Here is a 26193-nt window from a genome sequence, read left to right as displayed (position 1 = left end):
ATAAACCTACCACACATTCACATGCACAGCACTGCAGCACAATTACCTCCCTGGATTATGATGCATATAAAGAAAGCATGTTATTGCAGCCAAGTAAGGTTTTACCAACAGCCCAATCTAAGGGAAAACAGTAAGGTCATTTGCCTCACCCATTCATGCATATAGGACAATATAAAGGTTGTCCAAGACAAATAATATTTTACTATGAGCCTCCAGTTTTTGAACGAGTATGAGGACCCTTCATGTAAAACTCATATTACCTGGAATGTAACATAGAGTACCATATTTGTGGTGGTAATTCCCATTAGTAATAATGCCAAACTCTATGGCCCTTTACCTAACAAACATAAGATTATCCCATTGAGCGTACCCTGTTTTGTACATATAAGCCATCATTACCAGTTCCCTAATATTCACAAATGACAAGCCTGATGATGTTACCTAAACCTATTCCAAATAAGCATTTACCCTGGATAAGTCTCACACTACATTTTCCATGAACCCCCCAGGCCCTTCTTCTTTTTCGCTATTGGCACAAGATCAGAGCTCTGTGGAGAGGAATCTAACTTCCCCCTCAACTACTTACATTGTAATCTGCAATTAAGCCCCTTGTTCTATTCACATCACCATTCTTGACCATGATAGGCACAAGGCCCAGGTTCCATCACATTCCTTTGTAATTCTCTTCCACTCCCTTCTCCTGACCCAATGAAGACTTAGATCCAAGAGCACTGTATTTTCTAGATTTATTTTAACCATAATCAGGCACCCTCATAATTTATAACCACAGATTTCTGCACAGCATTTTCACTATGACATCTTAACACTACATATGCTATATCAAGGACGGAGGGTCTATAGATGCATGTGTACAGATTGCTTTTTGTAATCTGTGTTGGTATTGACTGAATTATATGTGTTTGTATTTTGTCTAATTTCACATTTTTATTTTACCACAGCTTGAACCCTCAGGTATTAATGCATTTTGTCTAAAATGATCGATAATAGAGAATGAGTACAAACAACTGTGATGTAACTTAGAAAATGTGTGGAGCACAATAAAGAACAAGGGTAAAGATGCAGTGGAAGGGTGATGGTCCTAACTTAAGTGCAGAAGCAAAAAAAGGGTAAGAGGATTGGTTGCATTCTCAGGTTAGTGGGTAGAGACTTCATAGGTGAGCAGCTGTTCTGAAGATCCGGAAGCGCAGTGGACGAGCGCAGCGGGTGCGCCTATGGCGCGCCAAAGGCGCGCCTAAGGCAAGCCCGCCTGCGCCTGTCCACGCTAAGTCAGCGCTCAGGGCAAGCCACTCTGTCCAACACAGCGCAGTCATTTCCGGTAAAAGCCTCATCCATTTTACTAGTGAGGGGCTGAAATCCTTCAGGCCCCTGACCTGTTCTCCCCATAGTGCTTGGTCCACTGGTTCTCCCAGTGTTTTTGCTTGCGCTGAGTGTGGTTACAGATTCTCTGCCGAACCGCGCACTTCGGACATACCTGTGTCTCCCACTACGGAGGGGACTATCAGGGCCTGCCTTATCAACACTAGGTCAGTGAGGAGGCACCATGTCGATGTGGCGGACCTTATCTCTGATAATGATTTAGACATGTTGTTTGTCACAGAAACATAGTTTGATGCCTATTCCAATCCAATTGTTGCTCTGGTCACTCCTGCTGGTTATAAAGTTCATCGGCTCGATCGCCAGTCGGGCAGGGGTGGGGGCCTCGCCATCTGGCTAGGGACAGATGGACTCTGCTTTGCGAGTCTTCCTCGCTTTTAGGTGATTGTGAGGTTCTTAACTTTAGCATTCAACTCTCTGTTCACTTCACGCTCAGGGGCTCTTTGGTCTATCGTCCTCCCGGACCGTCCAAGCACTTTTTGGACTCCTGTGGGGATGCTCTAGCAGAACGTGTTCTGCGTTTCTCCAGGTTCATTTTTCTTGGCGATGTCAATATCCACCTAGACCACGCTGAGGCCTTGGATGCCTCTGCTTTGTTGGACGCCTTACATCTGGCGAACCTTTCTCAAAGAGTTCTGTTTCCCAACCACCTTGGTGGGCACACCCTAGATATTATAGGGGCCAATTTCCATTTATTGGTGAAGAAACCAAGCCCGGTCGCTTGGTCCGACCATTTTCCTATCTTTTTCTCTTGGACTCTGTTGAACTTCTCTCGCCCGGCACGTTGCTTTCGCCCGCCTGCCTTTAGGAGACCGGACTTAGGGGCCTTGAGCGCCGCTCTGGGTGCTTCTCGGCCCTCCTTCTGTGGGGACCTTGAGGACAATGTTGCCCAGTTTGCAGAGTGGATCACAGGTTCAGTTGTGGCACAATCTGCCTCGTGCCAGTCCAAGTTGAGGAGAGAATCCCCCTCTAAGCCCTGGGTTTCTTCCAAGCTGAGGACTCTGAAACAGGAGTGCAAAGCGGCCGAGAGAGCCTGGCGTGCCCGAGGCTACTGTCTTGCCGATAAGAACACTCTTAGAGCAAGACAGAGGCTCTACTATACAGCCATCGGAGAAGCCAAGGGTCACTATTATGCTACGGGTATTGAGCGGGCCAAAAACAACTCTAAAGAGATCTTCTCCATCATTCACAGTTTTCTGGCCCCCTGTGCGCAGTAGGCGATCACTCCTGTTTCTGACTCCTGGTGTAATTCCTTTTCGACTTTCTTCAAGGATAAAATAGCTAGCATCCAAGCTTCACTTTTCACCTTTCCAGGGCTCCATGATACGGGGTTATTTCCATCTATCAGTAGGGCAGAGCCTCTCTTTACCTTTTCGGACTTTGGCCTATTGGATTCGGCCAGCTCTCTCAAAATCTTGAAAGTTCGTAAGTCTGGCTCTCCCAACGATCCCTGTGCTGCTAGACTATTGTCGGACCTGGCTGACACCGTTAATCCAGAGGTGAACTTCTTGATCAATAAGTCACTCTGCACAGCATCCGTGCCTAGAGCCTGGAAACATGCCCTGATCCTTCCGCTGCTTAAGAAGCCGTCTTTGGACCCTTCAGTGCCTGAGAACTATCGCCCTATTTCGTTACTGCCTAGTTTGGCGAAAGTGTGCGAGAAGGCCATCACCTTTCAACTTACCAAGTTTATTGAGGAGGCTAAGGGGCTTCATCCGGCCCAGTCGGACTTCTGTGCTGCTCACAGCAAGGAATCGGCCTTGCTGGAGGTTGCAGAGGCAATCCGGGAGTGTCTGGATGCCGGCGGGAGGGCAGCATTGGTCATGCTGGATCTCTCGGCGGCATTCGACACGGTTCCCCACACCATGCTCCTCAACCGCCTCACTGCTATCGGCATTGTTGGCAAGGCTTGGCATTGGATCAGCTCTTTCCTTGAGGGCCAACAGCAGTAAGTTTGTCTCTCCCCGAGTGCCTTTTCGCCTCTGCCGGTGTCAACAGGGGTGCAACAGGGTTCTTCACTTAGCCCCCTCCTTTTTAACATCTATGTGACTCCGCTCGTGTATCTGGCGGAATCACTGGGGGCTAAGGTGATGGCTTACACTGATGATACCCAGCTGCTGTTTACCTGGCCCACGGAAGCGGACTCAGTCGGGTTGGCCCAAATTTGCCTTTCCTTTGTCTTTCACTGCCTATCCGATGCTCAGTTGAAATGCAATGAAGGGAAGTCTGAGGTGCTGTTGTTCGGCTCCTTTCCGTCAGATTTCAGAGAGAGGCTCTGGCCTTCAGGTTTTCCTCGACCCTTTGATAGATCAGGCGCTGTGAAAAATCTTGGCATCTGGTTCGACCAAAATCTGCACTTTGTGACACACGTGAAGAAGTTGGCCGGTACTTGCTTCGGCATACTGAAGAGCTTGAGGAAGTTTCTTCTCCTCCTGCCGAGTGTCTCCAGAGAAACCGCGGTCCGTGCATTGATTCTTTCCCATCTGGACTACGCCAATGCTCTCCTGGTGAGCTGCTCGGGGTCCCTGGTCAAAAAATTGCAGGTTGTGCAGAACTCAGCAGTCAGACTCCTTATGGGGCTGTCTCCTAGAGATAGTGTGCGGACACACTTGCGTGCCCTGCATTGGCTGCCAGTTGAGTCACGCCTGAAATTTAAAATGCTGACCATTGCTCATCGGGCCTTGTATGTTACCGGCCCTTTATACCTACAAAGGAGATTTGCCTTTTATGTGCCAGGTAGAGTGCTTCGGTCTTCTGCCCAATGGCTGATGCAGATTCCGATGTTCAAGCGCCAGCGACTTGGTGGAAACTCCTTTGTGCGCCGGGCCGGTTTGGCCTGGAATCTGTTGCCTTTTGCCCTGAGGGCCACCCAAGACCCAGTGCTTTTTAAAAAGAAACTCAAGACCTTGCTGTTTTAATTTGATACACGGTCATTCTTTCTTTCAGGAGTTAGCGCCGGGAAACTTTGAGTAGCTGCGCGCTTTTTAAGCTCAATATAACATAACATAAAAAGATTACGTTCTCTATGCAAAGGTCATCTCTGCGTTTAGTATTTTAAGTAGGAAAGTATCCTTATTCCTCAGACCACATTGTCCTCCAGTGACCATCAGAAGATCTACTAGGTAAGTTGCTCTCTTTATAAGTCGGGAAAGGGTGCAAGTCTTCAAGAATAGGTGTAATGTGACAGACTTTTTTGGGGTGAGACCAGTGTGGCTGTTAAGTGAAATACTGCTTTCAGCGGAGCACAATATTTGTAGGGTGCCTGTGACAGGAGAGTTGCCGGAGACCAATCCGGAAATGATGTGAGCATGTACTGTTGACTTTAGTTGATTATGAGATAGAGGTTTGGAGACAAGCCATCTAGTTTCAGCCCAGAAATTAATACGAGGTCAAATATACATTTCTGATTGGTGACAAATAATGAAACTCAGTTTTCAGTGGGTTCAGCATCAAATGATTGTCAGACATGTAATGTTGTACTCCCATAAGACAAGACTAAAGTGTAAGAATCTCTTACAGAGATTACATCGCAAGGCACAGTTGTGTGTCATTCAAGTATGGGGGTATAGTAACTATGAATCTGCTAGGAATAATCTAAGATGTTCCATGTAAAGGACAAACAAGGTTGTGGCACATAAGGATGTTTTGGGAACACCATAGGTTATGTTGGAGATTCTAGAAGTATGTAAATCAATATTTACTAAATTTTACCTTGGGAGAAATAAAAGAAGAAAATCAATTCAAGACTCGATTTCTAAAACCAGTTCTGTGTTCAAGTATGGTCATCAGCCTTTGATGATTCATAGTGTCAAATTCAGATACAAGGTCCAGTAAGACCAATAGGAATGAGCTGCCCTCGTGCAGGATCCTGTAAATATTGTGCCATATTTTAATCATTGCGGATTCTCTACTAAATCTACATGCAAGCTACACTGGTAATTCACAAGAAGATGAATTTCATTAATGTACTTTGTGAGCCAAACTGCAAAGCATAATTCTATAGCTTTCCTCAATAATGGTCCAGAGTGGAAATGTTTGTATTGTTGTTTGGCTAGTTTTTAAAAGCTTGTCAAACATTTTCTGGTTAAGTGAGGCCTTTAACTTTTGCCATAAAATTTTTTCAACTAAGTGTGGTTTGAGAATGTTCACATGGAGATAACTTCGCATTAGCCGATTTAATTTGTATGATGATTGTTGATAAACTTTACAGAAGCTTGTAATAATGAAGTTTTAAGTATTGTGTACTTTGATGGAAAAATGTAAAGATTTATTTCTTGAAACAGTTTATGTACAAGTTGGTACTGGCTGGCAAAGGTGAGAGAAATGATAAAGTCTGAGGTTACTTGTACTGTAGTATGAGATAATGCACAAAACAATAAAAATGTGTTTTAAAAAGACTGATAAAGTCTGAGCAACTATGTTATCGTTGATGTATTTGAACAACGATCTCTTAGAATGTGAGGGGATCGAGAACTAGCTTTGATATATTGAATACTTGTTTCTAGCCTTTTTGTAAGGCACTGAGCTTGGTTCGAAAGATGAGGGACTTCAAGCATTGCCAGGTTTTTCCCAGTTCTGAATGTCATTTATTTGCTTGTAAAGAGTCATCTAAGCAAGGTGGACTTGGTTTGGATCAGTGGCATCTTATCTTTAGAGGGACAACAGCATTGACAAAGGTATGCACCAGTGCATTGTACATCCTCAAGTAGGAGTTAATATTGGTGGAGTAATCAATAGTATCGACAGGGGGGAGTAACATGCCCTGCATATTGACTACCATGATGTATTTCAGGGCACAGATCCATATGTCTCATATAATTTGTTTATAAGGGTGCATCTCATGGATGGAATGAGGAAAGAGTACCTCCAGGATTGTGTTTAGAGTGTAGGTTTTCCGGCACTGTCCGCTTGGTAGTCCAAACCCGCAGATTGAGCTGTGACTTGAATCCCGCAATACCTAAGGGGCCGATACTGTTATCATAATTAGGGTTTATTGCATCTCCAAACGAGTATATAACATAGAAAGGATAAAGATCATCTCCACTGCAAATAATTGAAGAAACTAATAAAAAGCCAAGTTTCCAAAGCAAAATAAGAAATGTTGAATATATATTGTGTTGATTAATGTCCTAAATAAGAGATAAAGAAACATCGTCCATCAAGTATCCTATATCTACCTTGCTAATAGGATGAAAAAGTGAACAAAGGGGCTGTGCAACTATTGTCAATTCGTTGGTACATCGCCATAATTTTAAGAGGATACCCTGTGTCAACACAATAAGGAAACAAACTTTTCTCTGTCGGTCCTGAGGAAGGTGGTACAAGTCCACCGAAAAGCGCGTCGACCTGGCGTGGAAATTCACATTACAATCTGTGTCACCTCAGTCACAGAAAAAAGAGATTGTTCTTGATGAAAAGTGAAGTGTGTACAAGTGTATGTATGAGTAGTATGTGAGTGTATAGAGGTGTGTGGCATGAAGGGTGTTTTCTTTGACATGTATATATAATTTGAGAAAAACATGTACTTGATGTTGTGTATTTTAATGTTTATATGAAATAATCAAAAGAGTCTAATGAATTTAAAAAGAAAAATATATAAAAAAGCAGAAAAAACTTTTTGATACAATACAAAAAATCAATAAATCACTGAGAATACAAATAAAGAAAGTGTTTTGTGCTATGTTTTGAAGGACTGTTTGAAAAGTAGATGAACTATGTCATAAGATAAAAAAAAGTATTTAGGCCATGAAGGAATTCTTTTTGCTGGAATGAGGAAAGAGACATGGAGAGGCTAGATCTGTTAATCTCAATGTGGTCAAGGAAGGACCCAGGTAGAAAAGAAGTAATGATAGGTATAAGATGCAACCCTTGTAACTATCGCTGGAGGACATGCGGTGAATAGGTGCTGCTAGATAAGGTATGATGGATGGAGATTTTCATGCATGCAAAAAGTTGGGTAATTTTGTGTACAGTTCAGTGAGCTTCAGAAAATGATAGCATCTCCTCCACACTGAGCTTTAAGAATATGTTTCCCAGACAAGGAACTGAGTAGCCTTCTGCAACCAAAGAGTAAATCACATGAACAGTAGTTCAGCCAGGATTCAGTGAGGTATGGTCCATCTTGTGTGAGTTGGTAAGAGAGGGGATGACTGCATGGTGTGCATTAGTTGATCTGACATTATGGACTATGCATCTCAGCCGTGAATTTGGAGAATTCTGATTGAATGCAAAGTTGTATCTAACTGGTGAAGGAAAGTCTCAACACTTGTTGTCCACGAGGTTGTGGGAATTCACATTGTTAATAGAGTTTGGCCTGCTTGGTGCAGTATTTAATTTGGATAATTTGGGATGTATTTGGTAAGCACATTATGCTTTCCTGAGTTAATACTATTGAGGTCAGTCGATAAATAGACTAGAATTAGACTGCTACTAAGCGTGGCTTGAGGAAACTTGAGGCTATAAAGGTGAACACAGAATGAAGGTAGTTTGTTCACTGCCTACATCTTCATAGATAGAATATAAGTCGGACAAGCCTTGAGGGTAACAGATGGATGACAGAAGCCGAGGATTCAAAGGAGCCAGAATGCTGTAAGGAAGACACATGTGACACATCAACAGATATCAGTGTGATGTCTTTGTTACTGCAGCTAAACACTTCAAATACCATAATTGTACTGGGTGTATGTTTAACATTTTATAGTACTTGCACCCCAAGAGCTCTACTGACACAATTACTGGTAGAAACAGAGGTGCACTTTGTACAATAGCTAAGACTAAGGGCCGCCTTTAAAGTTAGGCGGCAGAGTTATTCTGTCACAATTGGACGGATATCGCAATGCACTCTTAATACAAGTGCATTATATCGTGTAGAACTTGCAATGAGTTGGTCAGGAAACACATAATGTTGTGAAGGAGTAACCTGTCCATCAAACTCAGGCCCTTAGTCTGATAATAGAGGGACAATAGGTGCTTTTGTAATACTTTCCTAAAAATAGCAGATCAGGAGCAACTCTTAATGAGAAAATAAGCTCATTCCATAATAAATTGGCAAGTAAAGTATACAAATGAATGAAAGAGAGACACAGCACGTGGAGGATAAGGCACAGGCAACAAACTCAAATCAGCAGAACGTAAAGGATGATTATGAGTTTATGAGAAGAGCAACAGCATATATAAGAAGGAGCCAAAGAGTGATAGCATTTAAAAACAATACTTATTTGTATTTCACATTTAAAAAAGAATCAAGGATGCTGACACAAATGAGGAGTTGTTGAAGCAGAAAGAAGAAATGACAAATGCATTCTGAGTGGATTAAAATGGAACTGTTAGGTATTTGGGTAAAACTACTTAAGTAATGATCAATTTTTAAAATGCAATTTAATAGTCATATGTAAGAGTAGCGTAAGTGGTGAAAAAGGAATGAGAGATGCGAGTTTATATATGTTATATAGGAAAGGGACAAAATGTTACACCAAATTGGTCTGTGGAGCAAAATTAAGAGAGGAATTAAATTTAAAAAACAGGTTACTAGAAGATGAGAAGTCACACATCTTGGCAGGAGGGAAAGAGACAGGGTTTGCAGTGGACATAAATAATGTGCATTCTTGCGGTTCTAAATGTGGCCACAAGAGTGAGCAAGAGTAAGACAGTCAGCCTAGACCTTTGTGGTAGACCTGGTTTGATAAGTCCCTTTCTTGTTTTGCTGTCGAAAAGAGGAAAAGATGGCCACATGTAGTGGAGAGACTGATGTAATTCAAACGGTTGCGATCACTCTAGGGCTAGATACATTCTAACAGTTAGCTTCGGTTCCAGTTACAAAGAGTGATTCTTTTTAGTTTATAGTCCTTACCCATCAGATGAACTTTGGGTAGAACCAACTGCCTGGAACAGAGGGAGAGCACAGCTGATCCTCCACTTTTGGACAAAGGCTGCTGAATCATGATCAGAGGAAGAATTTTGGTCTGGTGCGGAGTTGCATCAGCATCACCAAGGAACCCTGAGCAAGCGGGCTGTGATGGAGATGAGTGGATTTGAGTCCAAACCAGAAGCTTTCTGGTATGGAGCGTCTGCTGATCTTAAAACTGAAGCCTTAGGACACTTTCCAACCATCTCTGCCTTGGCAAGTGTCCACAAGATTTCTGGAAAAGAAGACTTGCAACCTGATATAGAGTTGCAGCAGAACACCAAAAACATTTAGATGTGGGGGCCATGGTATAGATGGTTTGAGAGGAGAGCTTGAGGCTTGCTGATACAGGTTCTCTGCTGCTCCTGGGTTACACTTGCAGGACACTCCTAAGCCTGCTCCATCTATATAAGTGTACAGTTCTGAGTTTTTGGTTATTGACTGTACCCGAGTGGCCTGGGTTGCGGTCTGTAGGCTATTTACAAGCTCTATGTTTTAATGGTACGAATACGGGTATTTGAGGAGCATGAGGAGACCTTAGCCAGTAGGACTGGAATAACCTGTCTGCTGTCGAAACCTGTAAGGTTAGTAAGGTGAGTAATAGCATTTCTGTCTGAGTCTATTAAATCTGGTATAAGATGGAGAATCTTCTTAGAAAGGGCAGGACAGAAAATGTAAAGGTAGTAACACGTTGGAGAAGAAAGATGCTTTGAAATATGATACACCATGTGAAAACTGCATCTACTCGAATATTTACCTCATCGACGGTGTTTTATACATACATTTCAGAGAAACTGTTCTTAAGATGCACCTCTTTGCCATAATTTCCTCAAATGCACTTCTGGGGAGGGCCGCCTTTGCTTGGCACGCCATTTTATTTATTTAAATCTAGGCACATTGGCAGGAGAGCACTTTACAAAGAACTAATGAACAAAGACAGCAAAAGGAACTATTTTCCACATGCAACAAAACACGTGTCGGCTGGTTCGTCCACTGATCATTGAATGTTAAGAGAAATTAAAAGACTGAACATTTCGCAACATCTCAGAAGATATTTCCTTCCATTTGATGTCTATTATGCTGTAGTACTGGTATATTTTTGCATACTGTGTAAACCTACTATTTATGTGTGCCTAGTGTTATGTGTTAGCAGTCTAGTAGCTGGGTGGGAGGAGCTAGGTGGTCAGGGAAAGGAAGAGGCGGAGCAGGGACAGGATGAGGGCAGTTAGAGTAGGGACAGGGAAGGTATTGGAAGCAGACAATAAAGCTCCAGTTACACAAGCAAGAAGTGTCTGTGATTACTTGTAGCACGATGCTACACCTAGGTCTTTGTTTGCTTAACCAGCACTTATGACTGCTGCCACATGGAGGTACTGTTTGTGTAATTTAGAAATGTGTTGAACAACCGTTGCTTATTAATGAAATATACATTAAAAACAACTAATGCCTGCCACATTAGCCATTCTTGTACATATGGGGACCTCGAACAGTCTGAATTGTTACACTTGTAGCAGTGTGATGGTTAATAGTTGTGTTGGTACTGCCATTGGCAGCGCTGGCAGTACAAGCCGAGGTGGCCTCCTGACAGGGCCCTGGCACTTATTTTGTTACATATTACGCACCGCTTAACCTGCCTTTGAGGAGGTCTGTCTGGCGTGCTTTAATTGAGTGGTGCAATTCGAGGCCAATATTTACATCTTACAGCTTTCAAAGATCACCAGCCAACACTGAGTAGGGTTGGGTACAAGGTGAGCCACATCTGAGCCACTCCTTATAGGTGACTTGTTCTGTCATTAGTATTCCCAGCGCCACCATTTTACTCATCTCTCGATGTCCCCAAGGGCCCTTAAAATCAACTGAGTTTCACTTTATACAGTTTGATCTTCTATGGATATCAAGAAGCTTCCAGACCCCCTTGGCCTACATTGGCTACTCATGCTTAAATTGTATTTTGCTCAGCCTCTTACTCTATTGCATCAGCAAGCTTCTGAAGTTGTAATTTCTCAATTAAGTATAAATCCTGTCATGAAATTAAAGGCAGGGTGATGGAGTTTCAAGGTAGCACTGCAAGTTCTTAAAAGCAACGGTCAGGAGTGATAGATAATGTAATTCTTGGGTTTAATACCATAATCATGCCACTAAGGCTGCATAAGCAAGTTTCAAATAATCCACCTTCTAAATAATTAATAACGTACTCCAGTATAACATATTATATCAACGTGTACAGGTGAAGGAAACATACATGTGCTAACCCCATGCAAAGTAAATAAGTAAAATAAACATGAAAGGGAAATATTCGTTATTTGAATCTGCATTAGGAAAGCATTAGTAAAATAAAAATATTTCCACCTCTCTAGACATAACGAAAGTAAATCCGCCATGAACTGGTATTGGGTGATGATATGCCGGTCATTCATAGATCTTCTCGATTGTGAATGACAGGTGTTGTTTGAAAAAATACGATTTATCTCTGTTTGACTCAAACATGCCAAACCTCATCTTGTTCCCCCCACTAGTTTACTCCTTATTTCACCCCTTATGGTTCTTTCATTCAGTCGTCGAAATGTTGTACTCACAGCACGCTTGCTGCTATGGGTCTTATGTTGTATACATGATTGAAATTCTATATATGACATACCTACTGTTGAAAATGCTTATTTTATGTCTCGTCGGCAATGTGCTGCTATTGACTGTTGACTATAATGGTCTACTCCTTATGATTGGGTGAAAACTCAATAAAACAGATTAAGAGAAATAAGTGCAGTAAATCTTTGTAAAGTAGACGTAAGCAAGGTGTGAATATGAATATTTAAAAAACCTTATAAGGTAGCATATAGAAAGAAAAGAATATTAAAGTAAAAAATGTAAATCAAAATATAAACACTAATAAAAACTGAACGAAACATAAATATAAGAAATCAAATGTACACAAATACTAAAGAAAACATTAAACACTATAAAACCACTTAACACAACTTCGAATTTCTTCAAAACAATGTTCAGGATAGAGTGATTGCTTCTTACTCACCATATGGAGTAGCTGTGGCAGAAATCCAGAGCTGAGATGATCTGTCGGAAGAATTTTCGTGCCTCTTTTGGTGTCAGGCGGCCTTTTTTTACCAGGTAGTCAAAGAGTTCCCCTCCAGACACATGCTCAAGCACCAGATACCTAAAACAAGGAGAACAGCAATGTAACTCTGGAAACAGGACATGCGACAAAGCCACTTCCGTTAGATAGAAAGGACATCTCTCTAAAGGCAGATCCACCCTAGCACAAGTCAAATAAAGGAAAGCATGTCGACCCCAGTATCAGGAAGTAACCAAAGGCATGCCATCTTGGTATTAGGAGCAACCAGCAGCATTTTCATCTACCACAAGACACAACTAAAGACTACTCTAGCACAGGACATATGACCATTAATTAGCATCTTGATTCCAACACCAGGAAACAAGTTGTCTCCACCTACGCAGAACGACACATGAACAGATGACTGCCTCTGTGATCATTAGATCACAGCTAATGGCATCTCAGCCTCAGCACCACAAATATGACCACCACCATAACAGCAGTAAAGTAATCTTCACCACAATCAAATGCAAATCCACCTTGAACCAGGACAAAATCAAATGCATTCTCACATATGCACTAGAGACATCCCAATCCAAGCACCAGAACATATCCAAAGGCATCTTATCTCCCGAAACTGGACACATGCCAAAAGGCATAGACACCCCTTCACCATAACACAACAAAAGTACCCGTCACTTTGAAGTCAAAATTGTATTAAAGTTTTCAACAATACAAAGCTAGGACAAAATACCACCAATATTTTTCTAACATATGGACACATGTTCAAAGACATTTGACCCTGTATGAATGCAAATTCAAAGGCATGTTACAGGAATTGCCAGAACACAATCAAAGGTACATTCAGCCCAAACAACTGGACATATAGCCATGTCAACTCCATCATCAGTAAGCAACTAGAGACATCTCTAGCCCAGAACTACTGAAAATAACCAAATGGATCTTCACCTCAGTGCCATGAGTCAGGATCACAGAAATCTCGGCTTTAGCACCAGGACACATTTCCAAAATGCCACTCCTGCACCAGGGCACATGACTTAAGATATCTCCATCTTTCCATCATAAAGCATGATAAAACGACATTTGCACTCACACCAGAACACATGACCAAAAACAACTCCACCATAGCACACAACTAAAAATTGACCTCTGTACTAAATAGCAAAAGCATCGCCACCTAAGTAATAGGATCCATGCAAGCACTTGGGCATGACCCTAGGCATCTCTACCGGAGTACCAGGACATGTGACAGAGAGAATTTCCACCCATTCACCAGCAACCAACTAAAGACCTCCTGCCCAGCACCGGGACACATGACCAAAGGTTTCTCCACCACAGACCTAGATATAGAACCACATGTATCTTTATGTTATTAATAGGACACAGCTGAAAACATTTCCTGTACAACAACAAGACATTTAACCAACGACAACTTCATCCAGGACCAGTGGCAACCTCACATTAAGCCCAGGCCACAAGCAAAAGCATCTGCTGCATCCCAACACCAAGAGGAGACAAACAAAGGCTTCTTCATTCGTACATTAGGTCAAATGCATAAACATCCTCACCTTAGTACAAGGACACAACTAAAGATACCTCACCCCATTACCTGGTCATAATCAAAGGAAGCTTCACCTAGGCACAATGATTCAGCACTCAAAAGCATCTGCATTACAGAAAATTTCCAAATACATTTCAACCCAAGCATTAAACTACAATGGAAGACATCTCCACCCCAGCATGAGGACACAATCAAATGCATTTATATCCAAACAGCAACACGTTAAATGTCTTCTTCACCACAGCACTAGGATCCAACTGAATGTACTGTCGTCCTGATCCCAACTGTAAAAGCACATATCACTGCATGCTCCTTTCCACAACAATCTTATTCCATTTTGTTCAAATTGAGTTTAAACACCTTTGGCGATAAAGCAAGAAATAAAAATAAACAATTAAAAACACGAATACAGCAGTTATATATAACTGCTATAGTGTCATACAATGTTCCATTATAAAATCGCACTGTTATATAATTCAGCCCTCTCATTTGGAAGCGTTAAAATTACCTATTGTTGTACATGTCTAAAATGTATTTTAGCAACTATTTTTACTTTCCTTCTAACACATTATCTAAACTGCTTTTTATTAATTCATGCAACAACAAAAAATTTGACTGAACATTTTTCAAATTCTGATGCAAGCAATACAAAAGATCCAAAGACATTTATAATGTAGTAAGGTACAAAAACAGTGTCTTGAAACAATTGGTTCAAAGTCACTTCTTATTATTTATATTCCATGAAATTTAAATTCACTAGTTTAGTTTCAGTAGGTGTTATCCTTAAGATCAAGGATAAAGTCTGCCCTGTGCTGTGGCTTCAGAAGATGTGAATAAAATGGACTGGCTCGGTCTCCTCAGTGTGGCTCAGTAGTGTCTGCAATAGCGTCAACAATCTTCTTCACCTAAGTGGCCTTCTTAAGTGAAGTCCTGAAAGACATCGGTGACCTTTTTCTCCAAGGTGCTATTGTCCATAACATAAAAAAGCTCCATCTCAAGTTTGGTCTCTGATCTTGATGCCTTTGATAACCATGGCAAGCTATTTCTGCCAATTCTCCCTTAGAATACACAGCCAGACCACAATATCATATACGTTCTGTTTGCTATTGCTGCGTTATATCCTACTAGCAGCCCGCCCCGACGTTGTCCGGGTATGAATTGCTGCCGGCCAGTAGTATATTGTTTTGTAGGATTTCGTTTTGATAGCTTTTCTTATCTGTGACAGGCCTGTGAAACGCTCCGATTCACAGTGCACTGCTGATGCACTTAAGAGTACGCGTTCAGCAGTGTGTGAACTCGAGTTTCCCTACTTTATCTTTCCTTGCAATATTATATAGCGCGAACTCGACAACATGGCATGAGCACAATTTACATTACAGAAGAACACATTCATTTGTGGTAGGCACGGGGAGACAAAGCGATTTGCCTGGAATCACAGGATGTTGAGCTGATGCCGAGATTCGAACGTATCTCTCCAGCTCTAAAGTTTGCAATTCTATAACTTGTGGCGGGAGGTGTGTCTAAAAGTGTATGTCGGTGCTGGTCATCAATGAGAGAGACCTGTGCATTTTTCAAATCGGTGGTGAAAAAATATGAGTATGTTGCTGGAGATGTGGGCCGCCGTGCCACCAATGTACTTACCGGGGGAGGGTAAACACCCATTATTCCGCAACTTTCTTTCCGCATACCATCACTCCGCATACTTTCATTACGAAAGTACCATGACTCCGCAATGCCTATATAACGCATGGCATTACAGTTTATATGCTTTTACCACGCATACATTTACAACGAAATTCGTTGTAAATGCATGAATGGTAAAAGCATGCTTTTTTTTAATGTTTGGATAAGGTAAGTATGGGTATAGGGGTATATGTTTTGGGGTACTGAGGTATATGTTTTGGGGTGTTTGGGTATTTTAAGGGTTCAGATATAGTTTTGGGTTATGGGGTACAGGGGTAGTTTTAGGGTTTAGGGATAGGTATGGGTTTTGGGGTACAGAGGTATTTGTAGGGTTCAGGGCTAGGTTTGGGTTTTGGGGTATAGGGGTATTTTTTGGGTTCAGGGGTAGGTTTGGGGTACAGGGGTATTTTACGGGTTCAGGGCTATGTTTGGGTTTTGGGGTACAGGGGTATTTTTAGGGTTCAGGGCTAGACTTGGGTTTTGGGGTACAGGGGTATTTTAGGGTTCAGGGGTAGGTTTGGGTTTTGGGGTACAGGGTTATTTTTATGGTTCAGGGCTAGGTTTGGGTTTTGGGGTACAGGGGTATTTTTAGCGTTCAGGGGTAGGTTTGGGTTTTGGGGTACAGGGGTATTTTTAGGGTTCAGGGCTAGGTTTGGGTTTTGGGGTACAGGGGTATTTTTAGGGTTCAGGGGTAGGTTTGGGTTTTGAGGTACAGGGGCATTTATAGGGTTCAGGGCTAGGTTTGGGTTTTGGGGTAGAGTGGTATTTTTAGGGTTTAGGGATAGGTTTGGGTTTTGGGGTTCAGGGTATATTTATAGGGTTAAGATGGGTTAGTGCTTAAGGGTGTTGGGGTATTTTAAGGAGTAAGGGTGGGTTATGATTATGGGGTGCAGGGGTATTTAAAGGGAGCAGGGTGGACACCCGGAGCTGGAATGTACAGAACCTGGGAAGAAAAAACAATGAAATATTGGGCACAACGCTCGCTTTTTTTTCCATAATCCCGCGCCCCGCACACGCCCACGCCCCCAGCACACGTCCACAGCACACGATATGAGACATAGCATGAAGGGCGGAACGTACCACACGCCCCCAGCACACGCCCACAGCACAACGCAGACACGCCCACAAGGGACTACTTTGCTGGCACTGTTCTTTTACCTTTTAAATGTATATGGTGGGTGTCTGCATAGCCTATGTCCTTCTGCTGCAACTGCCCTTTCCAACGCTGTATTGGGTGTTGTGATTGGTGCTGTGGTTCCTGAGATTACCCACCTCAAAGGTTTGGGCTCTCTCTTTATTATATTAGTATAGATTTCAACAATAATATGGATGTATTCTATCACTATCGTTTGTGGCTCTCCATTCATTAGGGCCAGATTGTCTGTAATCACTGCACTGTAATCTAACATAGCCTCAGAAAACTCAGCACAGATTACCCCTGGTGTCATCAAATGGGCATGAGATCCTTATGCCAAGGACCATAATCATCATTCTATAAGCATGAAGGTGCATGCCCATAAGAATGCCCATAAGAAGCTTTTGAGGCCTCACAATGGGTTTGGAAAGCACTACCTAAACACCTATGCAATACACTACAACACTTGAGCAACCTCGTTTTACACAAATGGGATTCCCACAACAATCCAGTGGAATGATCTACTGACTAATCACATACGTATAAAGGCAACAAGTTGTAAAACCTTTCCCAGAATATTGCCTTGGGCATTCAGAAGCGGACATTCAGGCAGATCTAGTCTGCCCACTGTCTTTCTTTACGGCATAGAGCTTTATCATACATTACTAAAGGTTTTTCCAACACTTGTAATTTGAAATTTGCTTAATTTTATAAATTCATACTGGCCCAGTAGCTAAGGGACTTTTAAAATTGTGATGGCTGGTACTCCATATATCAGAGTGATGAAGGCTATTGCCTCCGCCATTCTGAAAGACTACCATCTGTAAAATGTAGATATGACCGCCAGCCCAGCGGTCATCTCTGTACATTGAAAGGAACGCTGTCACAGTAGTTCCTTCCTATGTACAAAATGATTGGTGGACGGTACTGTCCGTTTTGAGCACCGTGCAGCAGATTGCTAAAGTTTTTTTGTTTTTAGAAACAAACTCCCAAAGCTTGTGAAGGTTCACAAATGGTGTTGCCTGGTTTGTTTGAGTGAATGAAACAAAAAACTGTTTTGTCTACCTTGTCTACTCAGCATGATCAATGTAATACATCTTTGCTAATCGAACATCAAATATATACAGAAATGTGTTGCGTTTTTAGGGTTCAAGGAATCTTCTTATATACTACTCGTGAATACGGTTCTTGTTTTGACAAGGCCTACAACTCATTAAGGTCCTGATGTACGAAAAATATATTTTGTGCTTCCTAAATTGGGACAAAAAACAGTTTGCAAAATAGGAATCGCTAAATATAATTTACATACAAGGATATGATGTAGCAAAGAGCCTAGCCCAAATAATAAAAACCTTAGAGGAAGAGCATATTGCTAATGCAGAAACAGGGCCGGCTCTAGTGCGGTGCGACCGGTGCAATCGCACTGGGCGCTGACTGGGCATCGTATTTGGAAGTATTGTGTGGTTTTAAAAGACCATGCTGCTGCATTCTTGGCCTCCAAAAATGTACAGGCAACGATATAAATGTCAAGATAACTCCAGTGATTAATGTTCTTCCTAGAAAGATCGGAGGTTGTCTAGTGGAAGTTTTGACTTGTGGTAAGGTAGCGAGCGCAGAGGGCTAAAATGCCTGCTGAAAAAGAACGTGTACCATTCAGGTCCTAATACGCATATAATACAAATAGGTCAGTGGGTTACTGTTTTTTCCGGAGAGATCCTTTTGTGACTTGCAGTTTAGGAATTATAATCATAACATAGAGCAGGGAACTATTAACTGTCACTGAAGAGCTGCATAAAAACTGAAAGGCATAGATTAGATGGCTATGATTGTACCCATCTTCCCTTATCCTAATATTGGAAAAAGGGTTGATTTGGATAGAAATCAATTTCCAACGCTAAAGCCGGCCCTGTGCAGAAATTTGGCTAGCAAGGTCAGCTGGGGAAACTGAGGAAGGCTCAAGCTGAGCAGTATTTCTGTTTGTGAGCCACCTACATTAATGAGCACTGGGAGTAAAACACACAATGACACAGTTTTCAATAATAGAAAGTAAACACTATTTTTAGTTTAAATTTGATTGTGGAGTGATATGTTAAAAAGTATATGTTCTTCATATTTAAATGCATCTTTGTATAAACAGAAACACTTTTGTTTAGTACTCAATACACTTTCTATGGTATTTAATACTTAGAAATATGTCTAACATATGTACTTTTGTGCACAAATTGGAATCTGCCTTTTAGTAAACCCAATGTCTGCTCAATAATGCTCCTTCTTTACGTGTCAGCAGCACAGTGCCTCCTTTGTCTATGGCTTCGTGGATAAAAGTATGGAGTCATAATCCATGGTCTTAATACATATGCACTGTCAACAAAAAATAATAGAGTTGCTTTCGTATGTATGGAATACCCAAACTGGGATTAAGTTTAGAACAAAATACTGAATAACCATCTGTCTCCAAGCTCTCACCTTGCCATCAGCTCAAATAGCCCACAGTGTTTAAAGATGTAGGAGTCACGAGTGCTCCCAGGGTATTGAGCAACTCGATCTGTGATCAGGAATGCAGCATTACATACTACTTGCATATTTATAGAATTTGGGCTTTTTCTATAGCAATATACATATCTGTTTTAAAGGGTGGACAAATTAGAACATGTGTACTTTCAAGACCATCCAATCGCTTGGAGGAAACGTGCTACTGCACAGAACTGAATGTTTGTAGCTTCCAATTCAGCAGGGATACTTGGAAAAGCAATGTGTGAATTTATTCTTGACAACATTGTGGCAAGAATTATTTTAACAACATTGCACAAGTCACTCTGTGATTTCCCTCCTGCAACAGTGTATTTGTAGCTACCAGAAGCTAAAAGGTTTAGAATCTGAATATGGGTAGGAATAGGCCCACTGCATTGTGCAGGCCTGCTTAGTACAGGATCCAAATCATTAATGAAAGTTAGAATGACCGCTTTGGTAAACCGGTAGCATAAACATCCTCATCTGTTTGTTAAAATAGAGCCATCCTCTGTCTGAAAATCCTTTTCTCCTTCTCTGTTGAGCTCCAGGAATCGGCATCCTCTTCACACAGCAAAGAGCGCAGCCACTGTGAAAGATTGCAGCACAATTTTGGCTCCCTTTTATTCTTTGCACCTAGCTATCACCTGTTTTTTCAATTTATAGTATTTTGCACATGGAAAATGCTGTGTTTAACGAATTATCTATTTGTGAAGGTTTTGTAGATCGAAACAGCAAGTCACTATTCCGTGACCGCATTTAGTGATTCTGTGTTTTCTGTCTCAGAAATAGGGAATCACTAAATATTCTGTGCTGTGTACTATTTAAAGAAATACACAGCACGCTCGCTCTATAGGAACATTATTTCCAATTAGGGCCACACTGTTTTTACTTAGGCTAGCGAGACCCACAAATAAAATGAAGTAATTAGGGCTATTCTAAACCTATTTTAACACACTTTTTGCATTCCACTACACTACTCCCTCATATACCCCCACGCACCTTACGGCTTTATCTAAAAGAACTTCGCCAGAGAGCCTCTTCGCGGGTGCCCTTTGGGCATTGCAGCGCCGGCCCGACGAGGAGTACACCCAAATGATGAATAATGACACCTCTCGGGGTGTGTGCGGGTACTTCCTCCAAAGGGAGGTTATTCCACAGACCTGACTACCTCTACCTATCTTAAGGAGCTGCACACCCTGGATATATAGACATTTAAAGAAATCCGCATTAGTGATTCTTTGTAAATCATTAGCACACTATTTAGCTGTCACTAACCAGTTAGCAATAGTTTAGCGTCTTGCTATTTTTTAGTACAACAGGCCCAAAGTCTCTGCAATGAGGTTAACAGTCATAAACATCACCCTCCATGGCAATTCCTGCAGAGTGCAAGAATGCACTGGTTCAAAATATAAGCATATAGGCCATATCAAACTAATATTTAAATCTCACGTTGTCTATGCGAGATCTATTGCTTTTGTCAATGTTTTTAGGGATGTATGACATTACAACGCATGCTTTTACATCGCATGCCTTTACAACGCAATTTTTACATCGCAAACCTTTACAACGCATAGCGCTTTGGGGTGCTGGATAGTGAAAAGTTTAATTTACTATTCCAACTCCAGTCCCCGTGGACACTAGGGAAGGTGTTGGATAGTAAATTAAACGTATTCCCTATCCTAGAGCGCCCCCAGCGCAATGCGTTGTAATGGTTTGCGTTGTAAAAGTTGCGTCGTAAAGGCACTGCGTGGTAAAAGTTGCGTTGTAAAGGATGTTTCCCTGTTTTAAGACATGTTGCACAGCAATTGGAGCAGCAACAAAGGGAGAGAGAGAAAGCAACACAAGGAAGGTACGGCGGAAGAGGGCAGGAGTATCAGAAAGGGACAGCACATGGAGAAAGGATTGGATGAGTGGGGGGGGAGATAAATTCCCTCAATTACAGTATGAGCAGCGGGCGGGCACTAATTAAGTTTGATCAATCTGTGCTTAGTCCATGTTCCACAGAAACTAATGGAAGTGATGCTATGTCTGTGCTGGCTAATCTGGAAATTGCAAAGAAGAGTGACACTAAAGCCAACAAATGGTAAGCAACAGGTAGGCTCCAAGCCCTTTATTGTAAACAATAAGTCTAACAAGCGAGAGCGCAGACAGCAGATGCGCTGTCGCAGGCTTGATCTAAAATGTGTTGTTTTTTAAATCAATTTTTAGACAGCAAAATGAACAAAATCCACCAGAGGGTTCCAGAGATATGAATTATTAAGCAAATAATTAATCACTGCTTTTCAATCAAATTGCAAACAAGTGTTAGCAACTAAAGCGGTTAGCGGTTACTTGGAAAACTTAGAAAAGTTACTCTGGCGCATTTTGGGTCACCAACTTGTGGAATTTTAGTTCGTGTACTAAACATTATCTACGCCATCTTGCAGACTCACGTATGAGCATACACGACAGCCATTTTAGGTACCATGGTCTCCCTGTTTACGATCGCCCGTCAGCACACTTCCCTGAACCTTGCAAGCCTTCCCCGCGCCTCCTGGCTGCCCCCGCGCTCACATGCACAAGCCATGAAACCCCCCCCCCCATGACTCTGTCTCAGGGAATCACACCCCGCGCCTGACCAACACCTCCTTTCCGCCCATGAATACCCCTCCTTTGATGACCCCTTCCTCTGAGCCCGACTGCCTGTACGAACCGCTGGTCATCCCTTAGCCCGAGGATACAGTTTATTGCCCACTACTGCATGCACTCGCCTCTCCTGAAAGAGACCACTATTGATCATGACGTCCCCACCCCTGAGATTCGATCAGGCGCACACATTCCAAAGGAATCGGCAGAACACTCAGCTGCGTGATGGCCCCTCCCAATCATATGAGGGGAAAGGGCCTCTACTGTTGTCATGTGTTGGAATGGGCCGGAACTGGGGGGGTGCCGGGGATGTCGTTCTCATACTTCACAATGTCCTTGCTGTAATAAAGAACGTTCACATGTCTTAGACCAGTGTATAAAAAGACCAGGTCTCAGAGAGGTTGAGAGAGCACCTCGAGACGATACCTTGTTGTCCGATCTGATGTGTTCTACTCCGTCGGAATAAAACTTGTTTCCTGTCTTCCTGTCTCCAGCGCCTGCCTCTTTATTGAATAACTTCGTATGGTATTAGAGGCGTTTTACGCCGGGCAAATTTAACTTAGGAAACATCTACTGAAAGCGCCTGACCATTTTTAATTGATCTTTATCAATTGGCGTCCCAAACGCGGGGCCCATCAGCGACACGTGGTTCCAGTGGGAGAGGTCCCGACGACAGAGTGAACAACTGCAACGATCGGGAGAGCTCCTGTCCGATAGACCCTCGTCTGACAGCCGATCATCTGAACTTCACTGATTCCGAGCTGACCTCTCCCGAGTGATCTACGCTCCTGACTGGGAACCACCAGGAGTGCCGCGATAGCAACAAGAGAATAGAGGACAATCGGGCGCTGGAAGCGGAAGACGAGAAACTGTCCATGCGGTCCGGGTAAGGTCGTGACACACGACAAATTGCGAAATTGATTGATTGATTGTTTGAAAATACTAGTATTACTTATTGACTGTTTCTGAGAAATTCTCTATTTGCAAACAAGTACAGAATCGCCATACTCTGTTTAGTCTTTGCAGATAGTGAAGGGTAGGCAACGCAAGCCTTTAACACGTCGTGCCTATTTTTCTCCTCATTGATTGATTGATTGAATCGAGCATTGAATTGTTCGAAGTTGGTTCTCTTAAGGATCTTCTCTGCCTGCAAACGGGGAAGAATAGGAATATTCTCTCTCCCTTTGCCGATAGTGAAGGGTAGGTAATGCAAACCTTTAACACGTCGTGCCTATTCCGTTCCTCATTGATTGATTGTTTGCCCGAACATTGACTGTTTTGGGAATTGGTTCTTTTTGGAGGTATTCTCTATTTGCAAATAGCGTAGAATAGAATATTCTGTCCAGTCTTTGCAAGTAGTGAAAAGATAGGTAGTGCAGGCTTTTGCCCCCCATTGTAATCCGTCATGCCTATCTTCTCCCCATTGGTTCATAGTTGGGTCAACCCGGACCGCTTATTAGAGATGAACCATCCAGCTCCACTGGAAGGCACCCCTAATAAGGACATGTTTACTAAGCAAGGACTAGTCGCTATAGCTTATAGTAAGTTATGGCATAAATATACAAAAAAGGATCCTAAAAATCAGTGGCCACTGATAGGTTCTTTTGATAAAAATAAAATAAAAACACTAGATGCAGCTGTAAAAATAAACAAGGCAACGCCCACTATGCTTGATAGTATTGGCATGTGGCGCAAAGAAGCAGAACATCGCAGGAAAAGAGAGGAAGCGAAAATAGTGAAAGAGTTACGAAAAACCGCCCATCTGGCCGCAAAAGAACTAGATGAAGAAATAAGAAGAAGAGAGGAAGTTAAACAAACGCAAGAACCAGGACTGGCAGGCCAATGCCCTGTCAGGACCACCTCTGCGCTCTACCCGGAGATGCCCTCCAAACAGCGGGCAAATGACGAGTTACTACTCGGTCCTCCAATTATCTACATGCCTCCTCCTTATGCTCCCAGCCAGCCTCTAGCACAACACTCACCAGTTCAAAGTGCAGGCGTGGGTGACTCTAGCGCTAGTGCCCCGGCTCTTACGGCCTTCGCACCAGCCGCATTGGTAACAACAGCAGATGAACATGAGACTAGCAGGCACCTAACAGACAGACCAAATAGGTTGAGCAAAGATGAGCGGGATGGAATCGACAAGATAGCAAAAACATTGGTAGAACGGAAGGAGAGCGAAGAATATACGATGAATATGCATAATTCACATGCCGGTAGTCACAGACGGCATTTCATCTTACGGTTCAGCTACCACACCCTGAACACGTATGAGGATAGGTACCAGAATAAAGGTCCTGCTAAATTGACGGCTCTATATAGAAGGGTCGATGTTGGAGATGGAACTGAGAGCGATGTGACGGACCTCTTCATGCAAACGCTTGAGGTCTTCCGCCACCTCGCGGAACAGAAACCAGAGGTCAAGATCACAGTCCCTGAGACGATTGAGCCCTCATTAGAAGCAGCCAACACTATGATGCCTATCAGAGAAGCCGCCCCCTATTGGGTTCCCCCAAGAGGTCAGGGAACAAACGATGATATCAACCACGCAGATGCAAAAGGGAGGGTTGTGTACAACTGGGTTTACCAACCATGGGATCGGCAAGATATTTTAACTTTTAGGCAAACCCTGCCCGATTTACGAAAGAACCCTACAGCATTTTATACAGAACTAGGCACAGCCTTGGGCTCAACCATAATGACTCTAGCGGACATTGATTTGTTTTTCGGGTTGTGTCTGCCGGCTGATGTATGGAAGCAAATCCGGAAAGCCGACCACACAGACCTGTTCGGACACACCTGGAAACAACTCGATGACCTAGATAGGCAGCGAGAGCCCGGAAAGAAACCTGTAAAAGACATACTGGAACTCCCCGACAAAATAGTGCAGAAGCTAAAGACGTTGATCCCAGAAAAGAAGGTAGACTGGTCGGTAGTCACGGCTTGTCGCCAGAAACCTCAGGAAGATGTATCAGAATACTTCTCACGATTTGAAACAGTGTTCTCCGACTACAGTGGCCAAGATATGACCACCGCAACCGGACAACACCTATTCGTGCAAAACTACGTAAAGGGGCTATCGCAAGAGGTCTCCCAAAAGTTACAGACTAGCGAGAGTAGTTGGGGAGCCTCTAAACCTGCAGCTATCCTTCAGATGGCTCAGTACTACGAACACCAAAAGAACGAGAACGAAAGGGCAACTGAGAAAAAGAAAAAGGACTTAAAGGAACGAGTAATGATTGCTCAATTGCAGGGAGTGACTACAGGAAGGGAACGGTGTAGGGGAAACTACCAGTCGAATGCCCCTAGGAATTCGGCCCCTAGAGACCGCAACCCCACATCTGGCGCTCCACGAACCGACCTCGATGAGAACCAGTGTGCATTTTGCAAAGAATTTGGGCATTGGAAGTCTCAATGCCTGGCCCTTCGGGAAATGATTAAAAATAAAGAAACAAGGGACATGACAAATGGCTCCAAAACTGGAGGGCAAGGACGAGGGCAGACCCGCGACACCACCAATGACCGATCTGACAGACCAAACACATTTGACCGCCCCCGACAGAATCAGTGCCAACAGTCCGACTGCAACAATGCTCACGACTTTGCATAGGACTGCCAGGGGCAAGGGAGGGATCCAGTCGAGCTCTGTGTTGACCAGCAAGGTCCTTACGTCACTGCTAAGGTCCTGGGTACAAAGTCTCCATTTTTGGTAGACACTGGAGCGACACGTAGTGTATTATCAAAACGACTGATTCCAAGGGCACCCTTGTCTGGCTCACACATTACCTCGATAGGTTTCGATGGAATGCCCTCCACTAATCCCCTGTCTGTACCTATCTCCTTTGACCTAGGAAACAATCCCACTGACACAACATTTCTGCTCTCCTCCAACTCCCCTGACGCCATTATGGGTATTGATTTACTGAAACATTTCCGAGCTACTATTAGGTGTTCCCCGGATGGAGTCCGAGTCATCCTGTACGACAACCCGAGCATGTCCAGACCCCACCCCGCACGACATATGTACGCCATAACAGATGCTGACCTATCCTTGCTCGATACCCTACCCCTGTACCTATGGGCCAGAAACGACTCGGATGTAGGACGAATGATGATCGATCCTGTACACATAACTGTTCGACCAGATGCAATACTCCCGAAACTCCCACAGTACCGGATATCGCCCGAAGGCGAGAAGGCATTGGTAGCAATTATCCAGTCCTTGGTAGATGCAGGAGTGGTAGAGGAAGTGGTTAGTAATGTCTGCAATAGCCCTATCCTACCCATTGTTA

At 42.9% G+C, this 26193-nt stretch overlaps 1 protein-coding gene across 1 annotated transcript in view; it reads right to left on the bottom strand.

Annotated features, from left to right (window-relative positions):
• BRSK1 (BR serine/threonine kinase 1) overlaps positions 1-26193 on the bottom strand; it is a 435735-nt gene that overhangs the window by 80691 nt on the left and 328851 nt on the right. Inside the window, exon 4 of the mRNA XM_078650957.1 lies at positions 12327-12467. Coding sequence (XP_078507083.1) covers positions 12327-12467 — 141 coding nt within the window. The remainder of the gene's footprint in view (positions 1-12326; positions 12468-26193) is intronic.

This window comes from Lissotriton helveticus, chromosome 7 (genome assembly GCF_964261635.1).
Source record: "Lissotriton helveticus chromosome 7, aLisHel1.1, whole genome shotgun sequence".
NCBI classification, from domain to species: Eukaryota; Metazoa; Chordata; class Amphibia; order Caudata; family Salamandridae; genus Lissotriton; species Lissotriton helveticus.
Note: the sequence above shows the minus strand (reverse complement) of the source record. Positions and strands in the feature narration are given on the sequence as shown.